The sequence below is a fragment of the Carassius auratus genome, unplaced genomic scaffold, assembly GCF_003368295.1.
Source record: "Carassius auratus strain Wakin unplaced genomic scaffold, ASM336829v1 scaf_tig00015901, whole genome shotgun sequence".
Taxonomy (NCBI): Eukaryota; Metazoa; Chordata; class Actinopteri; order Cypriniformes; family Cyprinidae; genus Carassius; species Carassius auratus.
Genome location: NW_020524633.1, coordinates 1 through 19,265, shown reverse-complemented (window position 1 = coordinate 19,265; position 19,265 = coordinate 1). Strand labels below are relative to the sequence as shown.

The 19,265-nt window shown below is 40.0% G+C and overlaps 1 protein-coding gene across 6 annotated transcripts; it reads left to right on the top strand.

Moving 5' to 3' along the window:
* The first annotated feature begins 1,077 nt into the window (after positions 1 to 1,077).
* Positions 1,078 to 16,094, top strand: LOC113074980 (uncharacterized). 6 transcript variants are annotated; one of them, XM_026247690.1, is made up of 13 exons: positions 1,078 to 1,401; positions 2,554 to 2,669; positions 4,828 to 4,984; positions 5,169 to 5,361; positions 5,543 to 5,644; positions 6,537 to 6,638; positions 7,511 to 7,612; positions 8,457 to 8,723; positions 9,875 to 9,991; positions 10,249 to 12,568; positions 12,766 to 12,807; positions 12,897 to 13,004; positions 15,822 to 16,094. In XM_026247690.1, exons 2-13 carry the CDS (start codon positions 2,561 to 2,563, stop codon positions 16,076 to 16,078), a joined length of 3,876 nt encoding a protein of 1,291 aa, XP_026103475.1. In that variant the 5' UTR covers positions 1,078 to 1,401; positions 2,554 to 2,560; the 3' UTR covers positions 16,079 to 16,094. The 6 variants fall into 6 exon arrangements, with proteins under 6 accessions (XP_026103475.1, XP_026103474.1, XP_026103472.1 ...); XM_026247689.1 differs by having other exon boundaries at positions 1,079 to 1,170; XM_026247691.1 differs by lacking the exon at positions 1,078 to 1,401 and having other exon boundaries at positions 2,454 to 2,669; positions 10,249 to 10,610; positions 10,677 to 12,568.
* Positions 16,095 to 19,265: the final 3,171 nt, after the last annotated feature.

Sequence of the window (19,265 nt, the reverse complement as noted above, 5' to 3'; positions counted from 1 at the left end):
CTTTTCTTCAGTGATTCATTAACAGCAGCTGTTGATCATTGTCTGAATTCACTCATTAGTGTTCATTCTCTCTGTCAGGTGGACTATATTAGTAAACTCATGTAGGGAATAGTGAATGAGGGTGTAGGGTGTGATTTGAAACACAGCCGCTGAGTGTCGAATTTGAACGTTGTTAATTTACGTTATATAGCAGCAGGCTACTTCTCGAAAACGATGAATATTACCCAGAATGCACTGTTTAAATGAAAAACAGTATTTTACTGTCGAAATTTTGCCGTTTTTTTACAGCGATTTTTAACAGTGTGGGAGAGCGCACAATGTGGTAAAGCTGTATTGGCCCAGTTTTGATAGCTATAGTATTTGCGAGCTATCTATTTTTGTGAGCTCATCTAAAGTTAGGACTATTTATACCTTTTAAAAGCATTCACTGTCACGGTGCGGAAGGGGGTGCAGAGGAAAGAACAGGTCTGGGTCCAAATGCAGGGAAGAAATTACTTTAATAAACAGGAACAAAAAGCCAAACAAGGCAAAAACAAAACATAACCAAATCACAGGGACATGAGCAGAAGCTACCGGAATGCAAAACACGAATGACAAGCAACAATTAACATAACACAGAGAGACAGAGTGGTGCGTGAGACAAGAATATATAGTCTGTGATAATGGGCAACAGCTGTGTGTGTGTGTGTGTGTGTGTGTACTAACATTTATGTCGGTGTGGGTTCCCATCGGTGGGAGCACATCCACCTAAGGAGTTCCAAAATCGGAGTGGGGCCCAAAATGGTGGGCCCCAATCCGATTTCAATTAAAATAAGCTCAGCAGCTTCCCCTGATGCTACCATTGCTTTTTTTTTCATCTCTAAAAAGTGGCCCGTAAGGTAGCAAAAAGTGGGTAAGTGTGTGAAGGTGTGTATGGTCGAGCCTTTTTTAACCGGAAGTCAGGATATACACTTCCCGCGAATTCAAATACACACCGCGGGAATCTGAAACCTTTGGCCAATGAAATTACTGCACTGTATAATTAGGCGCGAAAGTAAGGAAAACTGCGGAAATTGCACAAGAAGAAGTAGAAGAAGAAGAAGACTTCAAGGATTGAAGATTGAAGACAGAAGAAGACGGAGTGGTTGAAAATCTGAATATTTTTACAAATACCGACCTCTGATGCAACAGGTAAGCTAGGCATGGTTTTCATGGTGAGTTTATTTTGTCGTTACAGTATATCGTGATTTTTCCTACCTCTTTTGGCTGCATTGTAGCTAACGTTAGCGACATAATATTACTATTAGCAGTTAGCTTAACCTAATAGCATGTCACCACGGACATGACAGCGGGGCAGAGACGGGGTGCAGTGAAGTCCTGTCGTTAAAAGTGGAGTTGGTTGTGAATTGTGAGGTTTTTATGGTGAGTTCATATTTTGGCGTTATATCGTGATGGCGTTATATAACGTACCTCGTTTAGCTGCCATGTAGCTAACGTTAGCGACATAATATTACTATTAGCAGTTGGCATAACCTTAATAACGTCATCACGGACATGACAGCGGGACAGAGACGGGGTGCAGTGAAGTCGTATCGTTAAAGGTGGAATCGGTTGTGAATTGTGAGCAAGACAGGGCAGATGGAGGTTAGCCAGAAGCTAAGGCAGGACTGAAGCTACGGTGCCGTTTTGGAGTTAAGTTACTCATACTACCCGCAGCTGGTTTGTTAGAGCAGGACAGTTGAGGGAAAATAATAGAAAAGACCACCTTCGAGTTTTTCCAAATTTACTTTGCAATTACAGAAATATAGCTGTAGCAATTCAGTTGTGGATGTTTTGGTCACATAATTGTTCAATAAAACTCGCAAAATGCAAAGTATTTAGTGAAAAATCTTTCCTGCTCTCAGTTTTCCATGTCCGAGACAATGTGAAGTGATGCTTGCCATTTTAGCATCTTATCTCAACATCATTATATATATATATATATATATATATATATATATAACACATTTTTTACAAATAAAAACACATTCTTAAATTTCAGAGCATCACTGTGACTGATCAACTGATCAACAAATGTAGCAAGATACTTCTAAGGGAAGTTTTCACCAAGCTTTTTGTCTGGGTGGTACCGGCCTACCCTGGACCCCCCATAACAATCCAAGCACCTATGTATGAGGAAGGATGTGATGCTGCATATGTCAGTCAATGGTCATGTGGCAGCGCCGCCATGCTGCTGTACCAGAAGTTAAGTTTGACAGCCCTAGTTTAAATTGATTACTGAGTGTCTGTGCAGCACAACATGGTTATCATCTAACAAGTTAACTTCTCCGCTTCAACAGGCTCAGTCAGCTTTCAGTGTGCACATTTCAGAATTTGCATATTTCATTAGCCCGTGTTTGATGTTAAACAATAGCAAAGCTCATTACACAGCTGTTGCGGCGTCTATGTGTTTGTATGAATGTCTGTTTACTTATTTATTTTACATAATAGATTTTTTTTTGTGACTTGCTATTTTTCAAAAACCTTTTTGTGAGATTTGCCTTGACTAAATACAAATTACAATTATTTTCACAGGGCCATTATGTCCACAAGGAGGATGAGGAAAAAGCCTATAGATGATGCAAAGACATACATTCTGTCTTGCACTGACAAGGATGGGTTTATGCCAAGATTCATTGACCATTACAAAGGTAAGTTGCAGAAGATTCCTTGACACAACTTGTGCATTTCAAAAGCATGGTAACATGGTAACATGGTAGATCGATATAATACACATCCGATCATCTAATCACTTGAATGTCCAAACCATAAAACAAATACAACTGACAAAGTTTAGTGAAGTCAGAAGGCTCACATCGCTTTGCTTTTATGCCACTGACTGGACGGGGCAGAGTCATGTGTCTACACACATGCTAGTATGCTTTTAAGGGGGAAGTGTTAACAGGATAAAAAAAAACCGAAATAACCGACATGGGAAAATTACGTCGGTTAGAGGTTATGAATTTTGGTTTTGAGTAAGTTGCATGATGTTCTTACGCTTCACTGGTGTTACCTGCACTAAATGGTACACGGCACTCTCAGTTTAAAACAGTCATAACCTAGTATTACCTTGGATACCCACGCTCTATTATAGTCTTTCAGGCCCTTCTAAAAAAGAAAAGTGGAAAAAAATATACACAGAGCTCCTCTGACCCTTAAAGATGTAAAGGAAGTCGATGGAAGGACGTCTACATCAAGATTTCTCTGAATGGTAAAGACAATCAGTTTGACTGAGACATACATTATACCTTTTATTTAATGTAGATTACATTAACGGAGATTTACTTGGTGATTTTAATCCCGTCCGAATCTGCCACGTCTGTGTTTTTCTCACACAACCTCTGTGATAATTCCAGAGCAAATTACCTACCGTTTTTCAGCAAACTCGGTGATCCTCTGAGAAAACTAATCCCGTCCGAATGCGAATGTCTGTGATTGCCGGTGATATTTTATTTCACAACGCGTTTCCATGTGTGTTTTGGCCAACGTGAATTACCGTAGATGCTCTTACTGCGCGGATGTTTGATATATTTGCTTAGCGGCAAATAAATAATAATAAAAAATAATAAATCAAGAGCAAGATCAAGTAAACTGTTAATACCGGCTATTGTAATATGAGCATCAGGTAAGATTACTCACGCTCATTTATGTACTCAGTTACACAATGTTTTAATTACATTTAATAAAATAAAAAAAGGGAACCAAGTTAAACTAAAGGAACCACACATTAACATGGTTTTGTTATACTAGCCATTTAGTATTTATTGTGTAATAATACTAAGGCAATCATTCTGAATGAATGCAATGCACGCATACAGAGCGCGTGATCTCTGTGACGCACAGATGCACAAATCAGACCCTCCCACCTCTGTAATAAACACAGAGATAGTCCCGTCCGAATTGGTACATGAAAATCAAAGATGTCAGGTGGTAAGAATCGAAACTCAAACGTAGTTTAGAAAACTAGTCCCGTCCGAATAGGGCTTTAGTCTACTTTTTTTTATCAGTTTACAGTGGTATTTGAGATCAACGTTTGCTATCATGTGGTGTTCTTGTCTTGTTTCACGTTGTAGTTTTTTATACATTCAAATTTGTGAACGATTCCAGCGTAAAATGATTAGCACAGACACCTAACTTTAAGCCAGTGGGAAGGGTTGTAGGAACCGCGTCATTAAAAATGAATTTAATCCACTGGTCCCTGACAGCTTGGTCCGTTCTTGGGAGAGAATACACATTTAAGTTACATGCTGATTCTGACAGTCAACAACAGAGCAACTCACATTTGCACTACATTTCTGCATCTTTCGAGACTGAATATGAGGGGGAGAGGGGCAGGGCGGGCTTCCTGCACCATAGGTCTGCGGTGTCCATATATGGTATTAAAATCTCGTATTTGAGTGCGCGTGCACGTGGGCTGGTTTACGAACCCAGGGGTAAACAAATGCTTCACTTTTAAATATCGGCTTCCCGGCCAGTGTATAATCTTTAGGCAATCATAACATACATTGATTCTCGTGGAAAAGTGAATATTACAGGTCATGACTCCTTTAAGGGAACCGAACGGAGCATAGACAGGACCTCAGTGATGCATTGATGTGGATGGGTATGCATCAAAAACATTCTTTGGCCACATAAAGTCTGTTCAAAAAAGCACTTTACCTGTAGAGTATCACAACTGGGAGAGTGCTGAGCATTGTCTGCGGGTAATACACTTACTAGACGCAAGAACCTCAACCTCACTTTGAAAATACTGTAGTATCTCTTTTTGAGTCCCAGAATGAAATGTTTAATTATTATATATTATTGTAGGAAGAGGAGTGTTTCCCACACACCCCATTGAACCCGGGGACTTCGTGTTGGAGTACAGGGGTAAACTCCTCACACAGGTGGAATGCAAGTCAAGAAAATACTCAGAGATTGAAAGCACATTTCTCTTTGACTTTCAGTGGCAGAATCATCACTTATGGTAAACATTGAAAGATGGATGTTTTGTATTGATTTAGAGAAATTACAAGTTAACCCTGAAACAAGGGTTTAATACTTGATGAATGAATTAAGCACAAAAACTCTTAAATTCTTTTGAAAATAACTCTTTCAATAAAACTTTTAAAAAGATGTAAAACTTTTACCATTTTTCTGATACTTTTCAGCCTGGATGCATCTGAAGAAGATGGATCTCTCGGAAGATTGGTCAATGACAACCACAAAAATCCAAATTGCGTTATGAAAAAAATCATAGTTGACGACAAACCACATTTGTGCCTTTTTTCTCTGAAGAAAATAGAAATAGGAGATGAAATTGATTACAACTATGGCGATTCAAAATGGCCTTGGCGCAGTAAGGTGAATTGGTTAGATTAAGTATAGAGATTTCTTTTTTAAAAAAATTTGTTGCAAGAGCAAATTTTGTATTTCTCCAATATTAACCATGTTTCCAATATTACTCTTTACTGTCTATGGAAATGCGTTTAATCTTTGATCTGTGATGTGTGTTAAAATGAGTTCTTCTTTATCTGCAATCCAGTTGAAAAAAAACCAAGCTCCAGCCGCAGCATTAGAGAATGAGACCAGCCCTGTTCCTCAGATCCTAAATGATGGACCAAACCCAGATCAGACCTGCACACAGGTAAAAGTACACTCAAACACATTCATCTATGCTGACATGTATGTGGTGGTGTTCTACTACTAAAGTGGCTTTATATTGGCTGTTAAAAGCCAGATAATGTCACACACACACACCGGCATGTTTCCAGTCATGTTCTTATGGGGTCCTTCCATCTTCCAAATACATTTGTTTCTCTAGTCTCTCCTTTACACACTCATATGTCTGTAGTCTGTCCCATGTGGGGCCCTTCCGTCCAGTTCTTACTGTAATTGTTTTTAATGCACTATGAGAACACCTGACATGGCCTCAACTGTGATTTTAACATTCGTAATTGTATACTGTATCTGAGCTGTTAGATGTTTTAAAGCAATATTTTGATTTGATCCACTGCAAACTCCTGGAATAGACGTGAGCTGCTTTTTAGTCCATGCTCTCAGTCGAGAGTGTGCATGCGCGCGAACGAGAGAGAGAGAGAGAGAGAGAGAGCGCAAGAGAGAGCGAGTGAGAGAGAGAGAGCTTGCGCGATAGAGTGTGCGCGCGCGACAGAGAGAGCGCGAGAGAGAGACAGAGTGACAGAAACAGAGAGTGCGAGAGATCGTGCGCGAGAGAGGGAGAGTCATAGAGAGAGAGAGAGAGCCCCGGCCGCACGCTCACAGTCTTCAAACAACACAAACACTGTCTTGCTCTCTCTCCCTCGCGCATATTAATCACTTGAGACGATAGTGTTGATGTTTAAATAATTTAAAATGAGAATGTGTGCTCACCCCATTTTTGTTTGTAAGAAAAAAAATTATTCGATTTCATATCGCAATATATATCGCAGAAAAATAAAATATCGCAATGTCATTTTTTCCCAATACCGTGCAGCCCTACTTCATACAGTTCTAAGTGTCTTCTTGTCTGTCTATTTCAGGTGAAAGGCCTTCAGACTCCAGCCGCAGCATTAGAGAATGAGACCAGCCCTGTTCCTCAGATGCTAAATGATGGACCAAACCCAGATCAGACCTGCACACAGGTAAAAGTACACTCAAACACATTCATCTATGCTGACATGTATGTGGTGGTGTTCTACTACTAAAGTGGCTTTATATTGGCTGTTAAAAGCCAGATAATGTCACACACACACCGGCATGTTTCCAGTCATGTTCTTATGGGGTCCTTCCATCTTCCAAATACATTTGTTTCTCTAGTCTCTCCTTTACACACTCATATGTCTGTAGTCTGTCCCATGTGGGGCCCTTCCGTCCAGTTCTTACTGTAATTGTTTTTAATGCACTATGAGAACACCTGACATGGCCTCAACTGTGATTTTAACATTCGTAATTGTATACTGTATCTGAGCTGTTAGATGTTTTAAAGAATCTTTTGATTTGATCCACTGCAAACTCCTGGAATAGACGTGAGCTGCTTTTTAGTCCATGCTCTCAGTCGAGAGTGTGCATGCGCGCGAACGAGAGAGAGAGAGAGAGAGAGAGAGCGCAAGAGAGAGCGAGTGAGAGAGAGAGAGCTTGCGCGATAGAGTGTGCGCGCGCGAGAGAGAGACAGAGTGACAGAAACAGAGAGTGCGAGAGATCGTGCGCGAGAGAGGGAGAGTCATAGAGAGAGAGAGAGAGCCCCGGCCGCACGCTCACAGTCTTCAAACACAAACACTGTCTTGCTCTCTCTCCCTCGCGCATATTAATCACTTGAGACGATAGTGTTGATGTTTAAATAATTTAAAATGAGAATGTGTGCTCACCCCATTTTTGTTTGTAAGAAAAAAAATTATTCGATTTCATATCGCAATATATATCGCAGAAAAATAAAATATCGCAATGTCATTTTTTCCCAATACCGTGCAGCCCTACTTCATACAGTTCTAAGTGTCTTCTTGTCTGTCTATTTCAGGTGAAAGGCCTTCAGACTCCAGCCGCAGCATTAGAGAATGAGACCAGCCCTGTTCCTCAGATGCTAAATGATGGACCAAACCCAGATCAGACCTGCACACAGGTAAAAGTACACTCAAACACATTCATCTATGCTGACATGTATGTGGTGGTGTTCTACTACTAAAGTGGCTTTATATTGGCTGTTAAAAGCCAGATAATGTCACACACACACCGGCATGTTTCCAGTCATGTTCTTATGGGGTCCTTCCATCTTCCAAATACATTTGTTTTTCTCTAGTCTCTCCTTTACACACTCATATGTCTGTAGTCTGTCCCATGTGGGGCCCTTCCGTCCAGTTCTTACTGTAATTGTTTTTAATGCACTATGGCAACACCTGACATGGCCTCAACTGTGATTTTAACATTCGTAATTGTATACTGTATCTGAGCTGTTAGATGTTTTAAAGAATCTTTTTTTATTTGAATTTTGATTTTAAATATTTTGGTTTGATGCACTGAAATCCCCTGTAATGGTCAATTGGACCATGGATCAATGCTCATGGGGCTTTAAAGTAGTCAGATAACCTTATTTGGTTATAATGGCCAGGTAATGTAACACACACTGGCATCTTTCCAGTCCCATTCTTGTGGGGCACCTTTTAATGCATTATGGTAACATCTGGGGAGAAAAAAGAAGAAAATCTGCATACTGGGTTAAAGCTCACAGTTACCTTTTTATTGACTAAAAAACAAACGTTTCAATCCAAATGGTCTTCCTTAGGCAACTATATGATTGTATTGTAATACTAAAGTATAGCTGTACTCTTGATTTTAACATTTATAATTGTAGACTGTCTAAAAGGGCTGATGTTTATATTTCTGGATTTAGATTTTTAGTCAGACCATGCCAGGTTTTTTTGGCCAACCTTTCTAATTCAATACTTAATGAATTTGTTTATTTTTAGGTATTTACTGTCCAAGGATTTTCACTGGTTGATTATCCATATAGTGATGAAACTGATGAGGATGGTATGGAAAACGAACCTCCCACCCCACACCTGGATGTCATTTTAGGGCAGAATGATATTGGCCCAGATGTTTCAAATCATTTGTACGATTCAGATGAAACTGTTGTGAAAGAAACTTGTGATGAGGCTTCTCCAAGCAACCATTCCAACAATCAATCGGATGATGAACTTGTTCCACCACTGAGACGCACAAAAAGCATTATGGTAAGCCCCAAAACACATTTTAACAATATAATTAACTTGTTTATGTGATAAATTTTGTGCCACTAGTAAGCAAATTTGAATAATTTTATATTTGAATGGGAATCATTCACTTTGAACCTGAATCGATTGTTTTGAACGATTGCTTTTAAAATCTGAATCTAAATGGACTCATTTGAAATTGAATATTGGATTGACATAAACACCTGCAGGAGTGATGTCCAGTGATCAGCGCTCAGGTGTGTGCTTAAAAAAAAAAAAAGATACAACGTGCCCAGTGGTGTAGGCTACTGGTCAGCCAGCATACCGGGACAAACCCTGGTAGGCCGACGCTATCACTCCCAGACGCCGCAGCCGGTCTCTGTTGCCAAAATCCGGTCGAGTCCTCCTCCTCGCCTGGTGCATTAATTATCAATTAAATAGAGATCACCAACAATCAATCAGTAATCATTTATTAGAGAAGCTCAACTCTTCTTTTCTGACTGATTGCTGATTTTTAATTGATAGGGAGACATTTGTAAGGTGAGGAAGACACTTCGGTAAATTACTGACTAATTTCTCCCTCTCTCTTGAGTAGTTCCATGTCTATGGTAAAATGGTAAATGGACTGCATTTATATAGCGCTTTCAACAGACCACATGGCCATCCAAAGCGCTTTACAAGTTGCCTCACATTCACCCATACACACTCATTCACACACCGACTGCAGTGTCAGCCATTCAAGGCTCCATCCAGCTCGTCGGGAGCAGCTGGGGTTAGGTGTCTTGCTCAAGGACACCTCCACACTTGGTCAGGTGAAGCCGGGGATTGAACCACCAACCTTCCGGCTTGTAGACAACCTACATGAACCACTGAGCCACTGCCGCCGGGAATGGCACTAAATCATTATGATGAATAATTTGCTGTGAAGTCATTAAATTTAAGAATCAAATGCATGAAAACTGAAACGTTACTCTTTTTTTAATAATGTTGTCAACGTTTACCCCACCTGGAAGGCAGTTTGGACATGGGCCTCAGCAGGTGGATGGAGGGGTAATATTGGTCAATAATTTTCATAGGTGTCTAGCTCACCTGACAACCTCTGAATGGTCTCCCTATCAAGTAAAAATACAGCAATCATACAGCAAAATATCTCCATGTCTCCATTTTTGCAGATGGATAGAGTACAAGATTTTACCCACAGTCTCTATGATAGTGACAGCCCAGAGGAGACTACTTTTTTTAAGCCTGAAAGGGATTCACAGAAGCTGAGAAGAAGGTCTTGCCGTCCCGTAAGTCTTTTTTTGGGGGGGGGGGATGGGGGTGTTTCTTTTGTGTTTCTTTTGTGTTTTCATGATTGTGAAAATGTCTGTTGCTCTTGCTAGTGAGTCTGATGGGGATTCTTATAATTTGTAAATTTACTTGTACTGAAAATGGTCCATACAGATTTTTCTTCATTTAGTATCCTGAGCCTGTTCAATCAGTATATTCAGGTTTATATTTAATGTTGCAAAAAATGTTATTAACAGATGTGTGTTTGTTTTTAAAGATTCAGATGAATCTCATGGAATCGGATGACTCAAACTTAGGTAGCGAAGAGGAGTATATTCCAAATCCCATAGATGAAAGCACAGAAAGTGATAGCAGTATGGAATTAACCCTGGGAAAGGAAAAAAAGAACAAAGGTGCATCATCCAGTCAGAGCAAGTTTAAGCCCAGAGAGAGAAGTAGATCCTCCCGAGAGAGTAGAAGCGAGTCCTCCAGACAGAGCAAGTCTAAGCCCAGGGAAAGTGGAAGTAGATCCTCCAGAGAGAGTGGAAGCGAGTCCTCCAGACAGAGCAAGTCTAAGCCCAGGGAAAGTGGAAGTAGATCCTCCAGAGAGAGTGGAAGCGAGTCCTCCAGACAGAGCAAGTCTAAGCCCAGAGAGAGAAGTAGATCTTCCAGAGAGAGTAGAAGCGAGTCCTCCAGACAGAGCAAGTCTAAGCCCAGGGAAAGTGGAAGTAGATCCTCTAGTCATAGCCAATTTGACTTTAGCCAGAGAAGACTTTTGGAAAGATGTCATGATCCCACACAAAGATTTCCAAATAGCAGAGTTGATGGGAATGAAAAGGAAATCGCAACATATTCTGAAAACAACGTTTCAGTGCCCCTGGAAGAAGAGCAGTATATCATTGTCAGTCCAACTTTAAAGAAAGATGATGGATCCAGAAGCTATAACAAGAAACATTTCTGCTTTTATTGCAGGAAGTTTGTCCAGAAAATGTCAAGACACTTGTGGCGTAAACACCAAGATGAATTGGATGTTGCGAAAGCATTCAGTTTTCCAAAAAACTCAAAGGAAAGAAAACTACAATTGGACTACATACGAAATAAGGGAAATTTCGAGCACAACAGTCATGTTTTGGAAACACAAAAAGGAAAACTAATCCCATGTAAACAACCAGGAAAAAAATCAGAGGGACATAAATTTGCACATTGCATTCACTGCTATGGGCTGTTCTCAAGAAGAGCGATGTGGCGGCATTTCAAGGTCTGCAGCTTCAAACCCGAAAGTACTAAACCAGGTAAAAATAGAGTTCAGGCATTGTGTGCTTTCGCTGAACCTTCTCCATCGGAATATACAGACGCGTATTGGAAGTTCTTGAGTGTAATGATTCAGGACAAGATTGCAGTTGCAATTAAAGGAGACAACTGCATCCTCAATTATGGTTTCAGGTTGTTCAAAAAGAATGAGAAGATAGTCAGTCAACACCAGTATATACGCCAAAAACTGAGAGAACTTGGCAGGCTTTTATTGGAAGCTAAAAAAATCACACATGTGAAGACCATTCAAGAACTCATCAAACCTGAACAGTACTCCCAGGTTGTCAGAGCTGCAAAGAACCTATCTGGATTCAGTGAGGAAACTGGCATATACCAATGTCCCTCTCTTGCACGCAAGGTAGGGCACAGCCTGCATTCGTTGGCTATGTTTATCAAGTCCGAAGGACTGAAAAAGAAAGATAAAGAAACCATTAAAGATGCTGAGGAGTTTGCACAGTTGTATTTAGAGAGTTGGAGGTTTGATATTGCAGGCCAGGCATTAACCCAGCTTAACCGGGCCAAATGGAATGCACCGCAACTTTTACCTCTTACACAAGATTACCAAAGGCTACATTGCTATCTAGAAGAAAAACTGCAGCAACATCTCAAAGATTTAAAAGAACATCGTTCATCCACAAATTGGAAGGAACTTGCAAAAGTAACGCTGACTCAAGTTATGCTTTTTAATCGGCGGAGAGCAGGTGAAGTGTCCCGAATGCGCCTGTCTGCATACTTATCGAAGGACACATCAGAGGAACAGGGAGATGTAAATTTGGCCCTCACAGCGCTTGAGCAGAAGCTTTGCAGGCATTTTGTGCGAATAGCAATTGTTGGAAAAAGAGGAAGGAAGGTTCCTGTTCTTCTAACCCCATCAATGAGAGAATCACTTGATGCTCTTACTGAGAGCAGAGAAGAATGTGGGGTGCTGAAGGACAATGAATATCTGTTTGCATTGCCACAATCTGACCATTACCTCAGGGCTTGTGACTGCTTGAGGCAATTTGTCAGTGAATGTGCAGACATAAAAAATCCTCAAGCGCTAACATCAATTCAACTGAGGAAACATATTGCTACCCTGTCTACTGTTCTGAACCTTAAAACCACCGAGCTCGACCAGTTGGCAGACTTCCTTGGTCATAATATCGCTGTTCACAGGAAACACTACAGGCTCCCAGAAAGCACCCTACAATTAGCCAAAGTAAGTAAAGTCCTTCTGGCAATGGAACAAGGACGCCTAGGAGATTACAAAGGAAAGAGCCTCGATGAAATACAAGTCGATGTAAATGGTAATTAACTTTATATTCTTGAAGGCACAATATATGACATTTAGTCTTCCACATTCAGAAAACAACTATTTACCATGTAAAACATAGGGCAGTAATGGTGACGGGATGAGATATAATACTACTGTTGTATACTCTTGCAGATTGCCCATAGTTTCAGCTTTCCAAACTCATTTTTTTTTTATCAATTATCATTTTAGAGACCATTGACATGGAGGGACCTTTAGCAGAGGACATTGAAGGTATGTGTATACAATGTTCCTAAATTGATTCTAAATAATCCGTTTTAGATATTTTGTGTATTGTATTCTTAAGTTATTTCCCTCTCCAGATGTCAGTATGCTAGGAGAAGATGGGTCAGATGATGAGGTCAGCATGTCATCCACGCAAGAATGTACCTCCACATCACAAAGTCAAAACCAGGGAGTGTCTGCCACCGGTGAGCTTGAACGCAATTCTTACCTTTCATGCATTTCACACAGCACATTGCAAAAATTTGAAAATCAACAACTCCACCTCCCTCCTTTGTCCCACCCACCTCTTTCTCCTGCAACTCTGTCAGGAGACCTGTCCGATGCAGAGGCTGCACAATCAGTCAAACACAACCCCAGTTTTAAAACTGAACACTGCGTCAGTACTGCCTGAAATTACAAGTAACATTAACTTTGAGGTTAGCATGAACCCACCTGTTGCTTATAGGTTGCTCTAATCTCTCGGCACGGACTTCATACAGGGATAGCACAGCTACTCCAACACGTCCCTGTCACTACAGAACATCTGGAATGTGCGCGATAAGGTCTGGAGACTTGGTCTGCTTCATGGCAGCAAACAGACTCCACGGTTGTCCGCATTGCTGAGCAGTGACCACACTTGCACTGCAAAGGGTTGCCGACCCTCTCCTCACTGTCAACTCCGTCCGGAGCCGCTGCAGCTCCCTCAACTTCTGCAAAAACCGGTCTCTCAACCCTCCTCCTCATCACTGGCTCAAACGCATATGCCATTGGGTTAGATGACATCAAATAAACTCGTACAGCCTTGTCTTTTTGACATGTTTCCTCCTCATCTGTGTAATCATACTCGACTCGCTGTAACTGTGTACTCGTACACAGTTGAGGAGGAAATATGTTTGAGTAGCCGTGCAATCCCTGCGTGAAGTCTGCTCTGTGAGATTGGAGCAACCTATAAACAGTAGGTGAGGGCACACTAACCTAAACGTTAATGCTATTTGTAAAGTCAGTAAAAACAGTTGCTTTCTGTCTGATGAAATCAGTTCATCTTATATTGTCCAACATACAATCTTTTCGCCGCACAGCTACTTCAGCAATAGTGGACTGCGTGGGACAGTCTGTTGTCCATACACTATATGAGGAAATATACTGCTTGAGGGCCACTATCCTTTAGGTCTTAGATGTTTCCCTGCTGCAGCACACCTGATTCATTGTGCAGAGCTTGGCAACAAGCTGTTTGATCTATTTAATATGAATCAGGTGTGTTGAAGCAGGGAAACATCTCAGACCTGCAGAATAGTGGCCCTTGAGGACTGGAGTTGCCCATCCCTGGGCTAACATGACAACTAATATTTTCACATCACTAGTCACTTGAAAAGAATTTAGGACGATAGGAGACGGGATGAAATAAACTGTGTCTCTCTTTAAGAGACACAAATCCCATATACTGACTTCTTGTTAAGTGCCTTGAGATGGCATCTGTTGTGAATCGGCGCCATATAAATAAACTGAATTGAAAATTGAATTGAATATACTAAATTATTTTATAAAATAAAACAACCACTGTACTGGCGGCTATTATATATTTCATGTAGTGTATACTAGGGCTAAACGATATATCGTTATCGTACCTATATCTAGATATGAGCTTTCAAGATATTACTATCGAAAAAAGCAACGATATAGACGATATAGATTTCCCCTCTCCACACTCACTGTGTGCATACAACTCTGGCAGTCACAACAAACATAAGTTTTACGTGTGCCCTTGACTGCAGCGCTAAAGTCAGCGCGCACACACTAGGGACGTGGGAACTATATTGTGAGAGGGGGGCGGCGTTTCCATGGTGACGCGACATTGCTTGTCACATGACACACTGCAGCAGCAACAGCGCTGAATGAATGATGATATGCTTGTCATTTTTTCTTTTTTTATTCAGAATATTCACAAATGTGTTAGCTATGGCATGAAATATCTGATATTCCGATTGTCAAATACATGCACGTGGAAGTATATTGTTGTTTAAACACCTTTATAACGATCGCGTTAGTTGAGCAGTATGCGCGATGGGCACCGCCGTGTTAGTTTGTGCCGCAGACGCAGTTCAGAGAATCAGATCTTTTGGATTTACAACCTCTATGTTTACAACACGTGAATTCATCCACTTCTCCTGAAATACCTAAAAGTAAGTGTCTGGTGAACTGGGAATAGAATATGTAAACACTGAAGTTACTTACACAGTGTGTATCTGATATGAATAAAACGTGTCCAATTATAATGGAAAGGATTATTATTACCTCTTCCATAGACATCAGTGTGTATTTTACAAACTCTAAATGTATTGTTTTTTTAGTACTTATGTGAATTTATATGTTTGAAACCTAAAATAAACAGTATGTGGTTGAAAACACTGAAAAGTTGTGATATATGACAGCTCTGAGCGCGCCTGTCTCAGTTGATTATGTGATGCACTTGATCGTACGCTCCAGGAACCAGCCTAGACTGATTACACCTGTGTGATCATATGTGCGAAAGGCTTAAAAACAACAATTTTGAAATATAGGCTTAAATCAAACACATTTTAATTCAGATTCTATATATATATATATATATATATACACACACACACAGTGGGGCTCAAAAGTTTGGGCACCCTTTGCAGAATCTGTGAAAATGAGTAATTTTCAAAAAATAAGAGTTCCCCTGTTCCAACGTCTATGCACACTGTACAGAGACGGCGGATAAATTAGAAAGAAAGAAAATGAGTGCGGGAGATAATGCGGCCGGTGGCAGTGCAGAATATGACTTGGTTCCAAAACATAAATCATCTTCCATAATTTGGAAGTATTTTGGTTTCAGAAAAGACGATGTAAACCAGAGTGACGTGTTGTGCAGGTCGTGCTTAGCAAAATAACACGTAGTCATATCGTATTGTATCGAGATATCTGGCAGGATAATCGAGATATGAAATTTTGTCCATATCTTTCAGCCCTAGTGTATACTACAATAAAGTTATTTCTTTGTCCAGATGTCAGTATGCCAAGAGAAGAGGGGTCAGAAGATGAGGTCAGCATGTCATCCCTGCAAGAATGTTCCTCCACATCACAAGTCCAAAACCGAAGTGTGTCTGCAAAAAAGAGAGGTAAGCTTTGGGGCTTGCACTCTCTTTTGGGCCAGAGCTGCTCATTTATTTTTAAGGGCTTTTACTTTGCTTCCTTGACTCAACACTTGAAATATGTCTGTCCCTCCTTATTGTCTGGTGCCACAAGCCTGACAGTGGCTTGAAAGAAGCTGTTGCAGGAACAGACCTTGTGAGCCTGCATTGTCGCAGGTTTTAGGGTTGGGGAAAGACTGGCATCATCACCTTTATATCAATAAGAAGTCTGTTGTATGTAAAAAAAAAAAAAAAAAAACTTTAACACTTTATGGAGTTACTCAGGGAAAAATGCTTGCATTTCCTCCAACAACAGACGTGTACAGAGACCAGTTGAAAAACTCAAACCTCCACATGCAGCTGACTTTATTCAATGACCTTTTAAAATTGCCTTATAAATAGAAAATATTATCATTATTATTGTTTTTATTATTATTATTATTATTATTTTGTGAAATGCAAGAATAAAATTGCTTTAAGTGAGAGAGTCTGTGTTTATACTCGAGTTTAGGGTAAAAGCATCCTGTTGCAGTTTCTTTTACAGAATTATAATGTAATGCCGTCAGAAGTACAATGAGCCACTGCAAACCACTCAGTTTAATAAATACAACACGCAAAGAAAAAAGAATGCAATCAAAACAGTTAACTATAAAGTTAAAAAGCAAAACTAAACAGAATGCATCTGAGCAGGCCACTCCTTCGTTGCTTTCTGCCTTTCGTTAACCTGTTGCAGCTCTTCCTTCAGCCAGTTGTTGGTCGTTCTCAGGGTGGTTTTGGCAAAAGAGGGAGCACGGGGCTTGGAGAAGCTGGCAGCACAGGGGGGCTGGGGTTTTTCCACCGATTCATGCACTCTTTCAGCAATGAGACCCAAACATCCGTAGACTCGTGATCACTCTGGCCAATCACAAGAGAGTACATCCACTTAGCTGCGTTTGCGTAGCTGGGTAGCACGTCAGGTCCGAAGAGGTGCCCATCAAGCTGCATAATTAAGGATTCATTTGCTTTTTTTTTTTTTTTACCAAACCAGTGTATAAAATGAATTATAATCTCAGTTATGTGATTATGAAGAGTTGTTTATTCCATCAAATAAGAACTTTATTTATTTACATTGTTAACAGTGCAATGGTCTGCAGTGTTCTCTCACTCTCCACTGAAATCTGTGTGCTCAGTTTGAAGTCCACCTTTACTTATAGTGGTAATCCCAGAAATGGTTCCTGTCCTCTGAAAAACAGAGGCATTTTCAGTGTTGTGTCCACCAGATTAGAATATAAAGAACAAATGTATCAATTTCTGTACATCTCAAATACCAGTCTGATTTATCACAAGCAAGGTAAATGGCACAAATAGATCATTACCGTAATGAGAGAGGAAGCCAGCTGTGCTTGGAACTTTCTCATGTTCAGTATCTCCTTCTTTGGATAGAGCCAGCATAGGGCTTGTGCTGCTTGTAGAGGAGCCAGGCGTTGACTACAGCAAGGCAGTGTTAATTTTGACACGAAATTTTAATTTAGTTTTAGTCTTAGTCTTTTGACTATAATTCTTTTTAGTTTTAGTCAAGTTTTAGTCATCTGATTTGTTTTGGATTTTAGTCTTATTTTAGTCGACTAAAATTGCTTGGTATTTTAGTCGACTAAAATAAGCTAAAATCAATAACAGATTTACTAGACAATTTTTTACAGCTGGTATAGGAAACAAACTTAACCAAAATATATAAAACCACAAATTCAACTTTATTTCAACACAAACCGTGTCTTTATTTCGATTCAAAAAGCTTTTATGCAGCAACAAACACTGTCATGATAATGTAAACAATAACTAGCCTGCCAATTGAACCATACAATAAAAGAAAAATAAAGTTAGGCTTCCAGGACCTTAAATGCTTACAGCTGAGCTGAACAATAAGTGCATACATTTAAAGTAAGATATTTAATAAGTTGGGTGGATAAAAAAAGTAAACAAAGATTCTTTATAAGGTTATCTCATTCTGTCTAGCAATATTTGTATGTTTTAAATACTACAGCATATTTGCTAGAATTAAGTATGTATAAATGATAGGATCTGTGAACAATTCACGTTTCCAGCATGACTAATATACGAAATATTTGTGATATTGTCAAACAAGTAGAACTATTATAAAATATAGTAAACATTGGTAATTGAATCAAAATGTATGTAGCATAGATATATCGTATTAGTATTGTGCTCTCATCTAATTTGAAGAAGGGGCTATTTTACAGTACTTTTCAGTTTGTAATATTTAATGCTACAACATCTACGCACTGCAGTCTTCCAATTTTGCTTAGCTCAATAAACAAAAGAACATCGTTGTGAAATTACATTTGAGAAAATGTCCAGGTGGCTCGTCTGTAAATGTATTTTCAAATTGGTTGTGTTCTTGCCACGAATGAGCGCTCCGCGTGCTTTACGCTTTGTTTTGTTTTGTTCGTCGTCAAACGTGAAGTGAGCTGTGGACATTTTGTCGCTCTTTTAGACATCACCTCTTCGAATGCCGTCTTCCCGGGAGCTCATTTAAAAACTGAAAACCTTCGCTTCACGTCTCAATAAGTCAGGCTCGGATTGGTTCTCTTCTCTCATGCAGTCTCGCCTGTTCCGTTTTTGCCGGTTCTTTTGTTCATTCCTCGCATCTCTCCCGTCTGCTGATTTGATTTTCGTCACAGTCTATTTTTGTCTCGTCCTTATTCGTTGACGATAATGTCAATCAATTTAGTCATAGTTTTAGTCTCCATCAGTGCCTTCTTTTTTAGTTTTCGTTTCGGTTTTCGTCCGCAAAAATATATTCGTGACGAAAATAATGACGAAAAATATTTAGTCAACGAAATTAACACTGCAGCAAGGGTGATTGTGTGAGAAGATGTACATGTACCACCGCCAGGATTTCAGTGCATACTTGTGTTTTGCTGTAAATGAGTCCAACAAATCCACACCTCCCATGTATTTATTGTAGATGCCCACAATGGAAGCCTTTCTAACGTCAATGTAGGTTTTGGCGGCTTTTGTCCCAGTGTTGAATCTCCTGAACAGGTTCTGGTCCAGCGAAGGATGACACAAGTGTCACCGCCCTGTTGTTGTACCATTTTTACAGCACAGATGTTGTTTCCCCTCCACTCTGTGGTCAAAGCTTCCTCTGCCCTTCTTCTTCAAGCTCTTCACATGTAAATGTTACAGTTAGATGGGTAGATGCACTTGCCTGGCCTTTCCCACATAATGGATTCCTTGCTCAAGGAGCTTCACTACCAGTGGAATGGAGGTGAAGTAATTGTCTGCCCTAGATCTTGTTGTGTTGACCCTTTGGAAATG

Coding starts and splice junctions, on each gene's coding strand:
- LOC113074980 (XM_026247690.1), top strand. CDS start 2,561: ATGTCCACAAGGAGGATGAGGAAAAAGCCTATAGATGATGCAAAGACA. Junction 9,992..10,248: donor GAAGAAGGTCTTGCCGTCCC/GTAAGTCTTTTT, acceptor TTGTTTTTAAAG/ATTCAGATGAATCTCATGGA. Junction 12,569..12,765: donor AATACAAGTCGATGTAAATG/GTAATTAACTTT, acceptor TTATCATTTTAG/AGACCATTGACATGGAGGGA.